At 34.9% G+C, this 20,632-nt stretch overlaps 1 protein-coding gene across 1 annotated transcript in view; it reads left to right on the top strand.

Moving 5' to 3' along the window:
- The window catches only part of LEMD3 (LEM domain containing 3), a 69,532-nt gene extending 48,911 nt beyond the window's left edge, over positions 1-20,621 (top strand). Inside the window, exons 5-13 of the mRNA XM_061130732.1 lie at positions 8,214-8,293; positions 8,380-8,525; positions 9,636-9,737; positions 9,852-9,954; positions 10,625-10,803; positions 16,058-16,139; positions 17,908-18,013; positions 18,114-18,192; positions 18,411-20,621. Coding sequence (XP_060986715.1) covers positions 8,214-8,293; positions 8,380-8,525; positions 9,636-9,737; positions 9,852-9,954; positions 10,625-10,803; positions 16,058-16,139; positions 17,908-18,013; positions 18,114-18,192; positions 18,411-18,574 — 1,041 coding nt within the window. The 3' untranslated portion in view covers positions 18,575-20,621. The remainder of the gene's footprint in view (positions 1-8,213; positions 8,294-8,379; positions 8,526-9,635; positions 9,738-9,851; positions 9,955-10,624; positions 10,804-16,057; positions 16,140-17,907; positions 18,014-18,113; positions 18,193-18,410) is intronic.
- The last annotated feature ends 11 nt before the right edge of the window (positions 20,622-20,632 follow it).

The following is a 20,632-nucleotide window of genomic DNA, read 5'->3' as shown; positions in this document are numbered from 1 at the left end:
CTTTTTTTTTTTTTTTTTTTTTTCAGATATAACATTACCCCATGCTTATGATTTAACTCATATAGAAAATTAAAGGAAAAGTGCATTTCAGATTCACCACCTAAAGTTAGCCATTCATTTTGGTCCATGTTTCTCTAGTCTTACATTTCCCCCCTGAAATTAGTATCAGTATAAATGTTATAAATACTGATATTTTTTTCCCTAAAGTTGTTAGCATTTTTCCCATGTCATTGTTCAGGCTTTTAAAGACTGTTCCTTTTTATTACTGAATAATATTTCTTTACGTGTTTTTATTGTCCTGGGTTGTGGGATTTCAGTATTATGAAAGCATGCTAATTTTGCATTATAGTATTTGATTTTGTGATTATTTCCTTAAGAAATAGTCCTAGGAAGGAAATCACTTGCTCAAAGAACTTTTGTTAATACTTTTGAAATATATTGCCAGAGTACTTTCTAATTTGTAATGATAATTTTAGCACAATCTATTTTATTTTACCCAAGTTCTATCGTAAATATGGAAGAATCCCACTACAATTCTGGTATCAAACAATGACGGCCATATGTATATTATAGATTTTCTGCTTATGGAGAGAGAGCTATTGTACCTTTTATGTGCTCGTACCGTGGTTTCATCTGCAACACAATTAAGTTTTTGCATTCAGGAATAAATGAGCTAGAAAATGCGTAGAACTCCTATGCTGTAAGCTAATTTTTCCCCAGCATCTGGTGCATTTTAAGTAAATGTTTGATGGAGTAAAAGTAATGAATTGTTTAGTTGCTAAGTCATCTCCAACTCTTTTGTGACCCTATGGACTGTAGCCCACCAGGATTCTCTGTCCATGGAATTTCCCAATCAAGAATGCTGGAGTGGGTTGTCATTTCCTTCCCCAGGGGATCTTCCCGACCCAGGGATTGAACCTAGGTCTCCTGCACTGGCAGGTAGATTCTTTACCACCAAGCCACCAGGGAATCCCAAAATGAGTGAATAAGTCTCAGTAAAAACTTTTTTCACTTTGAGTCTTTACATTCTGTTTTTTTTTTTTTTTTCTCTCACTTTCTCCTTCAAAGAAAATTTAAATAAGTGTGACAATTTAAATAACTTTAACATTTTTACTCCTACAGTGTTTTTTGGGGGCTTTTTATTCATCATTTGGTTGAAATCTAGTTTTGATTTGTGAAAAGTTAAGAGGTCCCTCTGGTGGAACATTTAGGAAATACGTGGCACTATATTTTCATGAAAAGACAGATGCAAAGTTAAATAGTAGGAGCTTTGTATGATAGCATAGCAATAGAATGATGAAATGAATGGTGGTTCACTTCCTAGGTCACTTTTAAGACCTGTTTAATTTTAAACACAATATGTTTTAAGATTTGTGAAGAATATAATAGGAAAGAAGATTGCAAATATGCCAAATTATGGGTTGAATAAATTTTTATGGGCTAACTTGGAATGTTAATCACGGTTAATAAGATTGTGTCTTTGTGGAAAAATAAGTATCCTAAAAAATGGAATGAATTAATACCTTTCATAATGGTTATAGTATTTCAAGTATAATTTGTCTTGGTACTTTCTGTATGCTACCTTTGATTTCACAGTGATGCAACAAGGTAGGTGGTTTCAGACTCACCTTTATAAAGAAAATAAAGCTCAGAGAGGTTTAATAACTAGGTCATCCAGCTAGTAAGTGATGGAACTGTGAATAGAATCAAAATATCTGATCTTTTCACTATACTATTCTGCCTCTTAGATGGAAGAGCTGGGTTTATAACCCATGCCCTCTTATTGAGTGGTCAAGAGACTGACCCTGAATAGGGTTGAGAATCTGAAGAAGTGAACAAAGTATATGCATCTCCCTACATGACTTATATTCTCTTAATGTCCTCTTGTGGTTATACATACAGCAATTCAGTAGTGGAGTCATGATCTGATTCCAGGCCTCTTGTATTCTAAAGACCATATTCTTCCATTATTCCTGGAAGTAAAAGATCAACTTTCCACTGAAACATTAAGAACTAAATCATACTCACTATTAATTTCTGTGTGTAGCATCTAATGTGTATTGTTTAGCCGCCAAGTCATGTCTGACTCTTCAGACTCCATGAACTGTAGCCCAGTAGGCTCCTTTGTCCATGGTATTTTCCAGGCAAGAATACTGGAGTGGGTTGCCATTTCCTTCTCCAGGTTATCTTTCTGATGCAGAGATCGAACCTGTGGCTCCTGCTGCGTCTCCTTCTTGCAGGCAGATTCTTTACCACTGAGCCACCAGAATATTCACTAAAGCCACATAGCTATTTTTGTCATGCAAATTATCCATTTGTGAACTTTATCCGGTAGATTTTTAAGGTTGGCTTCACTTTTCCCTGCACCACTATCTTTTCCCTTCTGTTTGTTTTGCTGCTTTCTTTAATGAACTGAATCTTTTACGTGAAGCAGTATTATTTTTGTGCTTTGAAACTGTAATCCAAGTTCAAAGCATCTGATATGGGTTTTTAAATTACACATTTCGGCTAGTTATTTTGAAAACAAGGTAAATTTGTAATTGGGAATCAATTACAATGTATTAAAATAGATTTAATTTGTTAAAGATTTGGGAAAACTTCCTTGAAATTCAATTTAGAAAAATTTCTGTGATGCTGTCAGTGGTGTGTTAGCTGAACTGTTGCCTATAAATAAATAGTAACAAGTAATTATGTTAATAATAGACCTACTTTAAAAATTAAAAACTTGATTTCCTCCTGAATTTTGTCATCAGTTACTTGAAAATGGGTGTTTTATGATACAGGAATGCCTTACCTTGAGGATTGGCAAACTGCAGGTCATGAGCCTGGTTTTGTATGGCCTGCTGAGGTTTTACAACATTTTTAAAGGTTGCATTAAAAATATGTAAGTGACAGAGACCAGAAGTGTATATGTTACAAAGCTTAAAATATTTACTGTCTGCCCTTTGCCAAAAAAATTGGCTTACCCTTTGCATTACAGCTTTCCAAGTGGCTCCAAAAAGTGAGTAAAACACTTCAAACTTAAAATCAGGTAGATGCTGTATGCGACAGTGTTAGCATGAACTGTTTTTAATTCGCATATTCCAGAAAAAAATTCAACTTTTACTTCTACAAAAATTCCATTTTATGATACTATAGAACTCCATGTACTGTGTCGAATATTTGTGGAAGTAATGGCTTATTTAAGAATTCAGACTGTTAAATCTTAAATGAAAGTTTTAAATATCATTTGTTTTTTAAAATGTATATTCATAAAGGAACATTCCGTGGTTCTGTTGAATTCCAGGTAGTGGTTGGATATCCAGGGGTATTTACATAGGAAAGGAGAACAGAAAATGGAAAAATAACAACAGATACCTTTTCCTATCCTTCTACTGTTTTATAACTAGAAGTGTTAAGCTCTTCGTTCTTCTACATATTTAGCTGTCCTTGCTAATTTGAACTGTTACGTTTGTTTTTAAGGATAATTAATGAGGGCACTCATGCTATTTATAATCTTTATCCTCCATTTTTATATTTAAATTACACAGCAAGTAGACTTAGAAATTCATGTATTTTTGCATTACTTGAAATATGTTTATAGTCTAATTTTTCAAGTTCTGTATAATAATGAAAAAATGTCGTAAAATACTGCATACTGCATGGAATAGGAACTGAAAAATGTGTATGTAAATACAAGTTAAATACAATGTATGTACTTCATTGATTTTTAAAATATCCACATCTTTCAAGGGTGGTATCTTGTTTGTGTCTTTGAAGGATACAGTCTTTGAAAGGAACTAAATGAGTACAAAATCCTTTTCAAAAACCAATATATTACAAACAGGAATTAACACAAGGTCTTCAGCTCTGTGTCAGTCAAGTTCAGTCAGTTAGTCGTGTCCGACTCTTTGTGACCCCATGGACTGCAGCCCGCCAGGCCTCCCTGTCCATCACCAACTCCTGGAGTTTACTCAAACTCAATGTCCATTGAGTTGGTGATGGCATCCAACCATCTCATCCTCTGTCGTCGCCTAACTCCTCCTGCCTTCAATCTTTCCCAGCATCAGAATCTTTTCAAATGAGTCGGTTCTTTGCATCATGTGGCCAAAGTATTGGAGTTTCAGCGTCATTCCTTCCAAAGAATATTCAGGACTGATTTCCTTTAGGATGGACTGCCTGGATCTCCTTGCAGTCCAAGGGACTCTCAACAGTCTTCTCCAACACCACAATTCAAAAGCATCAGTTCTTCTCACCTTTCTTTATAGTCCAACTCTCACATCCATACATAACTACTGGAAAAACCATAGCCTTGACTAGACGGACCTTTGTTGGCAAAGTAATGTCTCTGCTTTTTAATATGGTGTCTAGGTTGGTCATAACTTTTCTTCTAAGGAGCAAGCGTCTTTTAATTTCATGGCTGCAGTCACCATCTTCAATGATTTTGGAGCCCAAAAAAACAAAGTCTGTCATTGTTTCCATTGTTTCCCCATCTATTTACCATGAAGTGATGAGACCAGATGCCATGATCTTAGTTTTCTGAATGTTGAGTTTTATGCTAACTTTTTCACTCTCCTCGTTCACTTTCGTCAAGTGGCTCTAGTTCTTCACTTTCTGCCGTAAGGGTGGTGTCATTTGCATATCTGAGGTTATTAATATTTCTCCCGGCAATCTTGATTCCAGCTTGTGCTTCATCCAGTCCAGCATTTCTTGTGATGTACTCTGCATATAAGTTAAATAAGCAGGGTGACAGAATACAGCCTTGACATACTCCTTTCCCGATTTGAAACCAATTTGTTGTTCCATGTCCAGTTCCAACTGTTGGTTCCTGACCTGCATACGGATTTCTCAGGAGGCAGGCAGGTCAGGTGGTCTGGTGTTCCCATCTCTTGAAGAATGTTTCACAGTTTGTTGTGATCCACACAGTCAAAGGCTTTGGCATAGTCAATAAAGCAGAAGTAGATGTTTTTCTGGAACTCTCTTGCTTTTTCAATGATCCAGCGGATGTTGGCAATTTGATCTCTGGTTCTTCTGCCTTTTCTAAATCCAGCTTGAAGATCTGGAAGTTCACAGTTCACATACTGTTGAAGCCTGGCTTGGAGATTTTTGAGCATAACTTTGCTAGCGTGTGAGATGAGTGCAATTGTGTGGTCGTTTAAGCATTCTTTGTCATTGCCTTTCTTTGGGATTCGAATGAAAACTGACCTTTTCCAGTCCTGTGACCACTGCTGAGTTTTCCAGATTTGCTGGCATATTGAGCGCAGCACTTGCACAGCATCATCTTTTAGGATTTGAAATAGCTCAACTGGAATTCCATCACCTCCACTAGCTTTGTTCATAGGGATGCTTCCTAAGGCCCACTTGACTTCACATTCCAGGATGTCTGGCTGTAGGTGAGTGATCACACCATCTTGGTTATCTGGGTCGTGAAGGTCTTTTTTGTACAGTTCTTCTGTGTGTTGTTGTCACCTCTTAGTATCTTCTACTTCTGTTAGGTCCCTACCATTTCTGTCCTTTATTGAGCCCGTCTTTGCATGAAATGTTCCCTTGGTGTCTCTAATTTCCTTGAAGAGTCTCTAGTCTTTCCCATATTAATATTGTTGTATGGAGTTTTCAAAATCTTGTATTGCTTGTGCTTTATCTAATCCTGATCGATGCAATATAATCAGGAATATGTTCTCTTGATGTTTCTTTATCAAAGCTTTAATCTTCTCTAATTTAGAGTAAGAGAATATGAGTTCTGTTTGATTTTTAGTTATATGCAAAGTGATTTCTTGTGTCTACTTAGAATAATTAAAACAGTAATTATTGGGAGGGAGGTTCAAAAGGGAGGGGATATATGTATACCTGTGGCTGATTCATATCGAGGTTGACAGAAAACAACAAAATTCTGCAAAGCAATTATCCTTCAATAAAAATAATAAAAGCAGAAATTGCCTGAAATTATCTTGTATAATTGCATAACTTTTTGAAGCAATACTAAACAAAATTTACTCTTTTTTTATTTTCTAGTTCTTATTTATATGAGTATATATCTTTCATAGTTAAGAATAGTTGAATGTTGAATTTTAGTTTTTAAAGTATATAGCTATTTAGCTCTCATCATGATTATTTCTAATTTAATAATATCCAACAGAAGTGATCTCATATATAAATCATCTTTTAATAATTAAATGCTAACATTGACTACAAATGTTTTTGTATTTATAAATAATGCTGAAATTATCACACTTAAAAAAAACAAATAGCCTACAGTTATCTCTAGCATCTGAAAATCCTGGGAGTAGTTACACATAAGTAATGATGCCTAGCAAGATTAGTTTTGCTTCATAAAATTCTTTATTATACTTTCAAATTTGATATATTAAAATAACATTAGAGAGTAAACTGATGAAATGAGAACATTGTAATTTCCAATGCTGTTGAAGAATCTGTTGTTAAAATGCAGTAGCTATTACATATAAACATTTTTAAAGAATTTTATAAAGTGACTTCTTGTTTCTACTTTTAGAAATTCATTTTTTTTTACACTTCCAAAAGTATATAAAGACATACTTTTGAATAGAATACAAGTTCTATGAGCGTGGAGAATTTTGGCTTTTTGCTTAGAGCTACATTTTCTAGGTCCTAGAACAATACCTGGCACATAGTGGGCCCTCAATAAATATTTTGAGTGAAAGAATTTTTAAGAATGTTTATTACAGTATTACTTGTTATACTCAAATAATTGAAACCATTTCATATTCATTAGTGAAAGGGTGATGGTGTAAAATAACCACACAATAGAATACTATCATGCTGGAAAAAATTGGAGTTGTTCCATGAATACTTATACTGATATACATTGACAACACCAGTTCATTCTGTGAAAAAAGCAAGTAGAAAAAACGTGTGTATAATACAACACCACTTTCGTTTTTAATATTTTGATTTAAAAAGTACATAATCCACTTATGCATAGCACGTCTTAACCTTTCTGGTTTCAGGATCCTCTTGTAGTCCTAAAATTACTGATGATCCTAAATCGCATTTGTTTGTAGAATATATATGTATGTATTTATTTATTTAGATATATATTTGCCATGTTAGAAATTAAAGCAACATTTTAAATTTTACTTACTCATTTAAAATAAGAATAATGAATTTATTACATGTGAGCATAAATAGTGTGTTTTATGAAAAATAGTATTTTCCAAAGTAAAAACATTTAGTGAGAAGTGGCATTGGTTTACATTTTTGCAAATCTCTTAAATGTCCAGCTTAATAAAAGACAACTGAATTCTCATATCTGCTTCAGCGTTCAATCCATTGTGATGCTGTTTTGGTTGAAGTACATCACGAAAATCTAGCCTCACACAGATAGGTAGTCAAAACAGGGAAAAGTATTTTAATTCTCAAGTCAGATACTCTTCTTAGATACAGCATCAAAACTCTACAAGTAATAGTTTCTTAAAGATTAGTGTAGTATAGAATTTAAAACCATGACAGTGAACTTTTCATACCCATACTTCTCATACTAAGGCCTTTTCATCTGTTTTGCAGTTAGAATGGATCGTCTACGTACGCAAGATTTTATAGCTTATGATTGGTCATTTGGAAAATATTGGGTCACTAGTTAATTCGGATCTTCCAAATGTTGACACATTTTAATATGCCATACTCTAAAGTCACGTTTGTGAATATCACAGCACAGTCTCCTTTCAAAAGTTTTTAAGCACTGTGAAATTGTTAAGCCCGTAATAATGGATGCAAGTTATTTAAAATTCTGCTTTTCACTTCATTTGAAAGCTTTAATTTTATCATGAATAACACAATCAGTTGTTTCTCTGAAACTGATGGGCATACTTCATTCACTTGTTGAGAAAATGGCTGTGAAACCAAGTCTAAGTAATTTGTCATTTTGTTCATCTACAAATAGTGCTCCATTAAAAAGAAAAGGTGACTAATTCACTCTTACCATGACGATAACTTGAAAAGCAGTTTTTAAAAATTATCTAAATTTATTTTTTAAATAAAATGAAAAAGCATGGCAAAATGTTAACAGTGGTTATCTTAGGGTGGTGGGGAAATGGTGACTTTTTTCTTTTATTTCTTTTCATTTTTCTGTATTGAATAATATATTTTTATTATATAGTTTAAAGTGTTATATAAGGTATGTTATTTATAGGACAGCTTACACATAAAATCAAGTGAATGTGAATTATTAAGGTTATTTTCTTTCTTTTTCTTATTAGGATTTAGGTCCTGAATATGAAGATATATTTAACATCTCATTACAGTGGATTTTTGAAAATGGAAAAGATGTTGGAATAAGGTAAAGAATTTGGTTTCTACTTTGTCTATTTTGTAGCCTACGCAGTAGTTTTGGCTCTAAATGCTCCCTTAATTATTTTTGCATAGGTGTGTTGGTTATGGTCCTGAGGAGGAATTGACAGATATAGTTGATGTTCAGTTTTTACAGTCCACAAGACCACAGATGTCCTTCTGGTGTCGTTTCCGGCGTGCTTTTGTGATTGTCACGCACAGGCTGTTGTTGTTGTGCCTAGGTAAGTTGTGAGAATGAGGAAGATACATTGTAGTCCAGATGTTTGCCTCTGTGTTTCATCCAGTGCCAGGGTTGAGAATATGCTTCTGCAGCAGTTGTCATTGTAAATCACATCCAGAAGTCTTCTCTAAGACGTAGTAGTACTGAGGGTGTTTATAATGGCAGCTGGCTTCCCTGGTGGCTCTGATGGTACGGAATCCGCTTGCAGAGCAGGAGGCCCAGGTTCGGTCTCTGGGTTGAAAAATCCCCTAGAAAAGGGAACGGCAACCCACTACAGTATTCTTGCCTGGGAAATCCCATAGACAGAGGAACCTGCTGGCTACAATCCACTGGGTTGCAAGAAGTAGGACACAGCTGAAGGGACTGACACACACACAATGTCAGTATCAACCTAAGGGCTTAGGAAACAGTGCTGTGACAAGTGGGAATCAGACTTTGTCATGTGAATGTCACAGAAAAAGCAAATACAGTGCATAGATAGAAATCCACTTTAGGAAATAGAGCAGGAAGATATAAAAATTAGCTTATTTTTAAAATACTGGGTTAGAAATTAACTTTTTAAAAATTATTTTTAATTTTGAAAATACTATTTATCCAAATTAAAATTTTCATTCAGACCTCCTAATTTTATGTGACTATTAGAAATTTCTTCTCTTTTCTACCCAAGTCCTTTAAAAATAATTTAGTTTACTTAAATGTTTACAGTCTCATAAGACTCACTTTTCTAGTAGCTTAATGCTGCAAAGAAAAAGGTTTGTGAAGCATGTTACTTTGTATTAAAAAAAAAAAAATGGAATTTAAATGTTCAGTTGTCGACCAAAAGAAGAAATGTTTTTTTCTGGAAAGATTAAGTGATACACTGGGAAATGTTTAATATTGAATTTTTATACTTAATTTTATTACATAGCTAAATCAAACTACTGTCTTGAAGACTCATTCCACTGTCCCATTATGGCAGTTAAAATAATCACTGTAGAAACTGTCAAAATGGCTTTTTTCCCTCTACTTTGTTATACCAGATTTAACAACTGACAGTTGTTTCAGGTTGCAACAAATGTTACTGAATGCCACTGACCACAATTTTAAAACACAATATATGTAAATATTACAGGTGTAGTGATGGTTTGTGTCGTTCTGCGTTACATGAAATATCGCTGGACAAAAGAGGAAGAGGAAACACGGCAGATGTATGATATGGTGGTAAAGATTATAGGTACAGTATTGGTAAAAATCTAAAAATAAACTGTTTCTAGAATAGTCGTCATGTGATAAATTACATGGTGTCCAAGAGTTGCTTTCTTTATAAATTTGTTTCATTTACTTTCAGATGTTTTACGAAGTCATAATGAAGCTTGCCAGGAAAACAAAGATTTACAGCCTTACATGCCTATTCCCCATGTGCGAGATTCTTTAATACAACCTCATGACAGGTGTGTTCAAAGCATTTTGAGTTGAAGTAAATCAGAATGTTACCTTCTGTGGTCATGAAAATTGCATTGAGAGTTATGACCCTTCTCAACAATAGCTGTTTTACTATACAGGTGTCTTTTTGTACTTTAAACTCTTTCTAAGCTTTCATCTGTTACTGGCCTGATTTCAAGTGGCGTAATAGACAACTGGGTTTCTAAGCATACTTTTCTTACTTCTTAAAAGTCTCTACCTTATCTCCTTCAATTATATCCTGATAAATAAACAGAGACAGGCATTAGCCAGTGATGTTTTACTAATGTTGTAAAATACGTCATTTTGTTGTTAACGAAGCTTTTTAAATAAAAGAATTCAACAGCTCCTTGAAAATAAACGATGGTGTCACATCCTAAAGCAGCGTTCTTACCCTGTGTAAGATGCGTAGCAATCCATCAGAATCATCAGTAGAGCTTCTGAGAGGGGAAATACCAACGCATTGTTCCACCTCTGGACATCCAGACGTGGTAAATCTGAGGGGCGTTTCAGGCACCTTAATCTTTTTGGAAAAACTGCATAAGCATTGATAAGAACAGTCCTAATTAAGAATAACAACTACTACGTTCAGTTACTAATATTTGAAAAAGATGACAGACAAAGATGATAGTAAATTTGTCATTTTCCTTCAATTGATAGGAAGAAAATGAAGAAAGTCTGGGATAGAGCTGTTGACTTCCTTGCTGCTAATGAGTCTAGAGTTCGCACAGAAACACGAAGAATAGGTGGTGCAGACTTCCTAGTTTGGCGGTGGATCCAGCCTTCTGCCTCCTGTGACAAAATATTAGTAATTCCTTCTAAAGTGTGGCAAGGTCAAGGTATGTATGCTTAAACAGCAAAAAATAGAGACAATTTTTTCAAATATGAAATTCTTATGTGTCTAAAATAGTACAACTGAAAGATATATGATGGCAAAGCTCCCTTCCAGCCCCATCCCGTAGAAGGAATCAGTGTTAGCTTCTTACTGTCCTCCCACTTTTCTGTGTGCTAATACAAATAACATGGTTTGTCTTCACACTGATACAGTACTAGATACATTACTTTGATTTTTTTCTCTTTCACTTACTAAAAACAACCTAGTATTAAAGATCTAGCTGCATTCTTTTCCTCTGATATTTTTTGTACAGATAATTTATCATATATAATTTATATATTTTTTTATTTATAGATACATATTTATATATGCACAAGTATATATTTATATATACACATTTATTTTATATTTAAAACATATGTAAGTGAAATCATAACTTTTTAACTTCTCTTTTTTTTCTATTTTTGCTTGCCTTTTTCATTAAGAGTCTTTCACCAATGAGATACTTGCATATCTCATGCCAAGTCACTTTTGTGGGTGTCTTCCCATATTTTTCTTAATGCTTGTATAGTTGCAAAAACAGATATAAGTTTATAGGAGGACTTGGTGTTTGGTTGCCTTATGTACCCAAACCTCTACAAGTAATAACTTTTACCGCATTTGAATTTTTTGTCTTAATGGTTAATTGCAAAAAGAAATCTCGTGGCTAGTTTAATTTGTATTTCAGAACTAGTAGTGAGTTGAGTTTCTTTTAATCTTGTTGGATAAAAAGCATATTTATCAATTCTTGCTAAACGTCGACTATTTGGGAAAGGTAGGTTAATTGTTTTGAAATTGAAATAAAATCTAATCTCTCCCTTTTTTCTCTAATTGAGTTTCACTCTCAAAGACCTTGAATAATAGGTTCCATAATTGTGATGTAAAAATGAAGCTTTGTTGCCAAGATGACACTAAACCATTAACTATTTGCTTTAAAGGGTGCATGCTGGGGAGTTCCCTGGTGGCCTAATGGTTAGCATTTCAGGCTTTCACTGCCATGGTCCAGGATCAGTCCCTGGTCGGTGAAGTGAGATATCCCACAACCGAGTGTTGTTGTGGCTAAATAACAAAACAGTGTTGTGGCTAAATAACAAAACGGTGCTTGTCTGCAGAGTTGGTGTAATAGTTAGAGTAGTCTTTTGAGTTCACTACCACTACAGGCTATTGTCATTTAATGGTACTTTCCCAAGTAACTGTTAAATAATCAACCTTACTGAATTTTTAGTTCAATTTCTAAATAGTACTTAAATATGAAATGGGTGATAATCTTAGTATGTCTAAAGGTATTGTAAAGCACCAGTTAAAAATTAAACACTATCTGCTGGGAAGCACAAGAATTATTTATGCTTCTGACAGATGTCATGTTTGGAATAAATAGCATTCATTTGAAGGACCCAAAGGTAGCTCCTGAGGTTATTTGAAATGTATCATTCAGTAGCTACTGTACCTTTACATAGCCATGGGAGTTAGAGTTTAGTTAGAGAGATCAATCAGTTTGATCTTTTGGACTACTTTCTGACTAGAATTGGCCAGGGATAGTTTCTTCCAGGTCTTTTATTTTCTGGAGTCTTGGGTCTAGGCTAAAATAAGGTGATATGAATGTTTCTGTTTTCTCTGGTTGAACCCCTGCTAACCTAGGTCTTATTAGAATTTCAAGGAAGTCAGACTGTCTACAGCAAGGTACTAGAGGTTCACAGACCTTCTTGATGTGAGATTTGGCAAAGATTTTTCATATCTAGTGACTATACCTCCATCCCATGTCAAACACTGTTCGAATATTCATACTGCAGATGTTTCTTATTACTGACACTTGTGAACTCTTTGATTGATACACTCTGGTTTTTGTCATGAGCTCATCCTTTCAGCCTTCCTGCTTCACGTATTTGGGAACTCCATAATCTCTGATTCTTCAGTGCTCATTCTGTCTCCAGTTCTTTAGCCTTTCTCCTGTCTTCACTTCTTTTCCTGTCCATCCTCGTTTCCCTAGTCCATCTTTTCAGTCACTCTCTTGCTAGTACCCTTATGTCATCACTTGTCCTTAATCTTACCCTGGTAAATTCCAACCAAGGATGGAACTGTTTATCTCTGCTTGTCTGTATGCTAATGACTGAGCGTTAGCTCAACATTCAGAAAACTAAGATTATGGCATCTGGTCCCATCAATTCATGGGAAATAGACAGGGAAACAGTGGAAGCAGTGTCAGACTTTTATTTTTTTGGGCTCCAGAATCACTGCAGATGGTGACTGCAGCCATGAAATTAAAAGACGCTTACTCCTTGGAAGGAAAGTTATGACCAACCTAGACACCATATTAAAAAGCAGAGACATTACTTTGCCAACAAAGGTCCGTCTAGTTAAGGCTATGGTTTTTCCAGTAGTCATGTATGGATGTGAGAGTTGGACTATGAAGAAAGGTGAGTGCCGAAAAATTGATGCTTTTGAACTGTGGTGTTGGAGAAGACGCTTGAGAGTCCCTTGGACTGCAAGGAGAACCAACCAGTCCATCCTAAAGGAGATCAGTCCTGGGTGTTCATTGGAAGGACTGATGCTGAAGCTGAAACTCCAAGACTGTGGCCACCTGATGCGAAGAAGAGACTCATTTGAAAAGACCCTAATGCTGGGAAAGATTGAGGGCAGGAGGAGAAGGGGACAACAGAGGATGAGATGGCTAGATGGCATCACCGACTCGATGGGCATGAGTTTGAGTAAACTCCGGGAGTTGGTGATGGACAGGGAGGCCTGGCGTGCTGCGATTCATGGGGTCGCAAAGAGTCGGACACGACTGAGTGACTGAACTGAACTGAACTGAATGACTGAGCATAGCAAGGAGAGTTATAACCACTTAGCAGACTGGCAACTTTATAAATAATTAATTGCAATTAGGTTGTCACTACTACTTGCCTTTCTTGTTCTTAGCATTTTTTGCTAGTCGCTTCAGTTTCCTATTCTACTCAAAAGCAGTTTTAGATCTCGTCCCCTCTTTTCAAACCTTTGCTCTTCTCCATCTTCTGATTCTCAGTTGATGACTCAAATAGAAGCAGTTGGGTTGTACCTGCCTCAAATTTCCACCACTAAATCCATAGAATTACCAGAATCTATTCTCATCCTGGTAGCTCAGATGGTAAAGAATCTGCAGTGTGGGAGACCTGGGTTTGATCCTTGGGTTGGGAAGATTCCCTGGAGAAGGAACTGGCAGCCCACTCCAGTATTCTTTCCTGGAGAATTCCATGGACAAAGGATCCTGGTAGGCTAGAGTCCATGGGGTTGCAAAGAGTCAGACATGACTGAGTGACTAACACACATACATGCTCATCCTCACCTCTTGTTGCAATCAAGGTGCTATCTCATTTAACAAGGACCCAGCCCTTCTCTTCAGAGGATCCCTCTGGATCTCGTTCCCTCTAGTCTTCTCAAGTATCTTCCCTTACTGTGTTTAAATTCCTGCCTCTCCAGGATCTTTTCATTAGCACTTAAACATACTGTAGTCTCGTCTTAAAAACACCTTGTTGCACTATACACTGTCCTGTAGCTGTCACGCTGTGTCTCTCCCTACATATAGCCAAATAGCGTTAAACAGTTTACTCACTGTCTTTACTTTTTCACCTTCCATTTATTCTTTAGCTGACTTCAATCTGTTATCCATCCTCATCATTTCAAGGAAATCGCTGTCAGACTTCGATGTTGCTAATTTCAATGGACATTTTCCTTTTTTTTTTTTTTTTCCATTTATTTTTATTAGTTGGAGGCTAATTACTTTACAATATTGTAGTGGTTTTTGCCATACATTGACATGAATCAGCCATGGATTTATATGTGTTCCCTATCTTGATCCTCCCCCTCCCACCTCCCTCCCGTTATTTTACTTAGCAATATTCACAATTGAACCTGCCTTGGTACTTTCTTGTTTTGTGGTTGCATCTTTCTTCTGATTTTCATCCTACTTCTTACCATTTCTTAAATCTTCTTTTCCAGATTTTCCTGGACCTCTAAGTATTGAAGTTTTTCCAGGCCATCTTTTATCTTCTCCTGGTCTTCTCAAATAATCTTATGCTGCAACTTCATTTGCTATATATATGTTGATAACTTTCAATTTTATATCATGCACTAAGTCTTCTGTTCTGACTTTCAGATTTTTATACCCAGATGTATACTTGTCTTCTGTACTAAGAAGCGCCAGATTTTCAACACATGCATGAACATAATGTCATCTCTCTCCAAACTGACCTCTCCTCCAGTGTCCTGTTTAATTAATGATACCGTCCCGTCTTCAGTTGGTTCTGTCAAAAACCTGGGAGTCATCCTTAATCTCTCCCTTAGTCCCTACATGTGCAGTCATTAAACAAGTCATGTCAAATCTATTCCATAATGTCCTGATTCTGTCCACTTATTTCCATCTTCATCGTTGACTTGTCTTATCCACATACTATCATCTCCATCTTGGACAACATAATAACCTCTAACTAGTCTCCTTGCATTCATTTTTACTTCCATCTATTTTCCACCTAACAGTCTATTTAAAAATTTTAAGAGATCCCATCTTACTATTCCTGTCCTTAAAACATTTGAGTGGATTCCCATTGCTGTTATGGTAATGTCCAGGCACTTTAATGTGGCTTACATAGTCCTCCATAATCCAGCGTCTTCTCCATGTTTATCTTTCTGTTGTTCCATCTCTAGTCACAGTGGCTGTCTTTTAGTTATTTGAATATATCAAGTTCCTTCTTGCCTTGGGCTTCGTATAAGCTGTCATCTTTGCTTTAGGTGTCCTTTACACCTCTCTTTATTTTGCTTATGTTTTTTTATTCTTTAGGTTTCAGCATAAATTTTTTCTTTTTTACTTTTTTAATTGAAAGATAATTGCTTTACAGAGTTTTGTGGTTTTCTGTCATACATCAGCAAGTATCAACCATAGGTACACCCTCCTCAGTGATCTGATATTCACAGATGGGCTTAAGTACATTGACAGTTTTCTATACCCTTCTTTCTTAGAATTTGCCACAGTTATAATTTCTCTGGCGATACTGTTTTTCATCTGTCTCTTCAACTGTAAAGTGTGAGATCAGTAACTGTGTCTGTCTGATTCACCTTGATCCAGGGATCCAGCTCGTAGTAAAAACATGCAGTGAATATTTTTTGAATGAACTGAGTGACCTTTCAATTGAATACCTTTGAATAAAATGGAACAGTGGAAAATAGTAAAACTAATTTGTTTTTTATAGCATTTCATTTAGATAGAAGAAATTCACCACCAAATAGTTTGACGCCATGTCTGAAGATTCGAAATATGTTTGATCCAGTTATGTAAGTATTATGACAAAAGGTACATGCAGTCTTTTTAATATTAGGCTGAAAAATACATGATAGTCTTATAATGCTGTGTCTATAATTGAAAAATCTCTTTTACTTCTGAATCTTAACTACCAAAATGTTATGTTTTTCCCAATTCTTCTTTTTAAATTTGAAACAAAGTTTTCCCAAAAGACACAGGTGTATAATGATTTGAAAAACTTTCTTAAATCCTTGTATTTACTGTGAATCCCTATAGAAGACAGATGCTTGAATCAGACTAATGACAGATATGATAAACAACAGTATCGCTTATTAAATGTATGTCATGTTTGCCAGCACTCTTTGCCTCTGTAGGCAATATAAATAAAAATATCTGCTGTCTTAAAATTTCCAAACCCTTATTATAAAAAAAGTTTTCTACGGAAGATATACATACCCTCCTTTCTATAAGATTTGTCTACCTGTCATTGCAATATTTGAGGAACTTTTATGTCCATTTACCATTTGAGAAACTTTTCTATATAATTACAGTGACACGTGCATTCCAGAAAATAGTATAGTCAACAGTTATTTCTTTAAAATCCATAATATTTTGCATATAAGCTGTAATAATCTTTAGAATTTGCTTCCTAGAGGTGACTGCTTATCTGTCCAACAATAGGACAAATCAAATTCTGTTTTTTAAAAAAAGCTGATAGTAGAAATTGTATTATGTATAAAATATGCATAATTCCCATCTGATAACTCATTTATTTCAAGAAATAGTTGATATGGTAAACTAAGCAACAGTGAAATTGTTAATGTGACAAAGCGCTGTCAGCATACACACACACGCACACGCTCCCCCTTCATTTTGCAGAAGTAGAAACAATAGTGTGGTGATCCCTCTATTGGGAGTCTTACCTCATACCTTAGAGATTAGGAAATCTATGCCAGTCCAGGATTTTATCACCTGAGATGGAAATTTATGATTTGAAGTCTGATGGCCTTTTCCTCTGCCCCACCATCTGTATCTCACAAGAAAGACAAATGTGTGCTACTATAGCAGAACCTCTTTCATAATAGTAAAGTGACTTATTTTTGCAAAATGTTTGTCCTGTATAAAGTTTCTAATATTTTGGGAAAAAACAGCTCAGAATATATTTACTAAGAATTTTCCTTAAGTTAGGAATTTGAAATTGTCATTAAAAAATAATGCTTAACTTTTACAAGTTTACCACAACTCATTGAAGTGTTTATTAACACTTGTTTAGATAGAAATGACTGTAAGTGCAAAGGATTTTAAACAGAAAACTGAAAACACATTTATCTTGCTATGGTAGGCTGATCCTTCAGTGCCTCAGCTTGTACATTCTTACACTGGAAAGTGAGAACATAGCTGGGACTTCTGAATGCTAACATTTTAAAATCTACCTACTGCTAGTAAAAAGCATTTATATACGTAGTTTTTTAAAAATATATGGTTTTTAAGCTGTCCTAATTCTAGTTAGGTATATGGTGATGCTAGTGGTAAAAAAAACCCACCTGCCAAGGCAGGAGACATAAGAGACGCAGGTTGAATCCCTGGGTCGGAAAGATCCCCTGGAGGAGGGCATGGCGACCCACTCCAGTATTCTTGCCTGGAGAATCCCATGGACAGAGGAGCCTGTCAGGCTACAGTCCATGGGGTTGCAGAATCAGACACAACTGAAGCAACTTAGCATGTATTCATTGAAGAGACAAAAGACTTCTTTCTGAGTAGGAATATGGCTGTTGATTTTTGTTTTCATTAAATTTTTAGGGAAATAGGGGATCAGTGGCATTTGGCAATTCAAGAAGCAATTTTAGAAAAATGCAGTGATAATGATGGCATTGTTCACATTGCAGTAGACAAGAACTCTCGTGAGGTAAAGTAACTTTCACTATTAAATTCTACATTTTGAATTGTTGCTACTAAACTAAGACTATTTCTTTCTTCCTTTTTGTTTCCTTTTTAAAATATTACAGGGTTGTGTATATGTTAAATGTCTGTCTCCAGAATATGCTGGGAAAGCTTTTAAGGCATTGCATGGCTCTTGGTTTGATGGTAAGAAATTTGAATACTACAGACATTTTGAAAAGATAAATTATGGCTCACTGTTAAATTCTACCAGATTTTAAATTAAAGAATCTTAGGTTATCATTTGTAGAGTAATAATTTTAGATTATTTTATTTGTGTTCATTTATCTTTTACCACTGTTTGTTTTCTATTAATATTAAGCACATTCATACAGATCTAAAATATTATTTTTATCTTACAACAGGGAAATTGGTTACAGTAAAATATTTACGACTAGATAGATATCACCATCGCTTTCCCCAGGCTCTTACTTGCAACACTCCCTTGAAGCCATCAAATAAACATATGAACTCTATGTCTCATCTTCGTCTTCGGACTGGCCTAGCCAATTCTCAAGGAGGTTCCTGAAAAGACTTTCTTCCACTCCTAAGACTGTTCTTTACAGTAGGAAAATTCCTGTTTGGCTTCCTGTCTCCCTTTTTAATGCTTTTTGTATGTAATATTTTTATTGAATACAGCTCTATTTGAACGTTCCAGAAATCTTAAGGTTCCAAAGGGACTTAGCAGTGAGGCAGCAATGCTGAGTAGATAGAGTAATTGTTTTGTTCAGTTTTTGGAGTTCAGTTAAGCCAATGCACTTAAAAGTTTTGCATGAGGAACATTGACCTTATTAAGCATTTTCAGATGTGATGGTTATATTTTGCACCAAGAAGTGTTTGAATAACCACACAAAAGCATGGGGAAAAGGCTTCTTGTTTTTCCATAATTTCTTGTAAACTGATATTGTGAATTTTTGTATACATTCACCTAAATAGTTCCTTACAGGCTAATGTGGTAAAACTGTTAATTTCCCAATTTAACCTTAGGTTTCTATTGCTTGTAAGAGATTCATTTGCTACAGCTGGAATATGGGAAAATCAACTCGGGTTTAGTGGTTACATAAAAGTGTAAGTGGATGTACATGTACTTAAACTGGCTTTTGTATATATGTATAAATGCTGGTGATGGCCAAAGTAGTCTGTTTTGTGAGGATGTCTGCATTAAAGCAGTAAAATAAGCTTCCTATTTTATTCATAATCTAATGTGTGTATATATATGTATGTGTATATATGTGTGTATGTATATATATATATGTGTGTATGTGTATATGTGTATATATACACACACATATATACATATGGCTGTACTATCATACAGATCAAACAGCCAAACACCTGGAAGTATTAGATACAAGTTTAAAGTAACTTTTATAGGTTTTATATAAAAATGTCTTGAGTATGATTTTGTGTGAAAGTTCCAATATCAGTTGTAATAGATTCAAATTTATGTGAGCAATAAAAAAGCAATTGGCAGATATTGGGAAAGTATTTTGTGAAAAGCTGTATTTATTATAAATACTAGGGCTATGACATAGTACCACTGGGATTAAGTCATTTTCCCAATCTATTTATAATTTAATGAAATGTTAGCTTCCCTGTTGTATGTCAAGTTTAAAGCAGGGCACATTGTCGCAGCAAAATGTGTATTTGAAAAATTCCCTTTGCAATTTTGGGTCATGAAAGTCCACAGTATATTAAATGCACGAGTGATGGTCACTTTGTGCCTGGGTATTTACTTTGTTTCAGTAAAGTTACTTTATTATGGTTTATGATTTCAGATTAAAATAGTTTTGGAGCAAAGTTTACTTGTAATGTAGCAATTGGCTTTTTAAAAACAACCTGTTGGTATATCATTGTCAGTCCAAATGAATATGTGAAACAGCTGAAATTGTACCAATTTTTATTTTGTTTAAAGCTCAGTTTCCATTTATTTAAAATTGTATATGTGTTAGGTTTGCCGCATGAACTTGCACAGTTAATGCACGTTTCCCGGTTAAGTAAACATGATGCACACTGCTCTGTAACAGAAAACCTTACTGTGCCTTACCTATGTGCTTTTGTGGGCACCATGTTTATGAAGAATAAAAAATGATTTGTTATCTGAAGAGAATAAATTTTAAATTCTCAGTTTATGTCTCAGATGCTAACGTGTGGAAATATAAATATATATATATATATATAATATATAAAATAACCAATCTTTCTGTATTTTATGTGCATCACAGTGATTTATCTGAGCTTAGTGACCCCATCTTGTGACCTGTTACAAGAGTGAATGTAAAAAAATAGTTGTGGCATTTTAAGAGGTCGCCTTTTGATGCATATGCATCTTTTTCTTGCTTCTAAAACATATTCCATGTAAGCATTGTACACTTATTATTGTAATATATACTATTATGCAGCTTATTTTATCTGAAACTGTTAAGCCGACCAAGATCCCTCCCTGCAAGACAGATGGGAATGTGTATAATAACTAGATATTTGAGAAGTTCTGAAGTTTGATGTAATCTGTTCTTGTCCTGTTTAAAAAAAAGGAAAAAAATTCTAATTAAAAATTTATTAGGTTTTTTTTTTAATGTGTCTTGGC

The sequence above is a fragment of the Dama dama genome, chromosome 3 (assembly GCF_033118175.1).
Source record: "Dama dama isolate Ldn47 chromosome 3, ASM3311817v1, whole genome shotgun sequence".
Lineage (NCBI taxonomy): Eukaryota > Metazoa > Chordata > Mammalia > Artiodactyla > Cervidae > Dama > Dama dama.
Note: the sequence above shows the minus strand (reverse complement) of the source record. Positions and strands in the feature narration are given on the sequence as shown.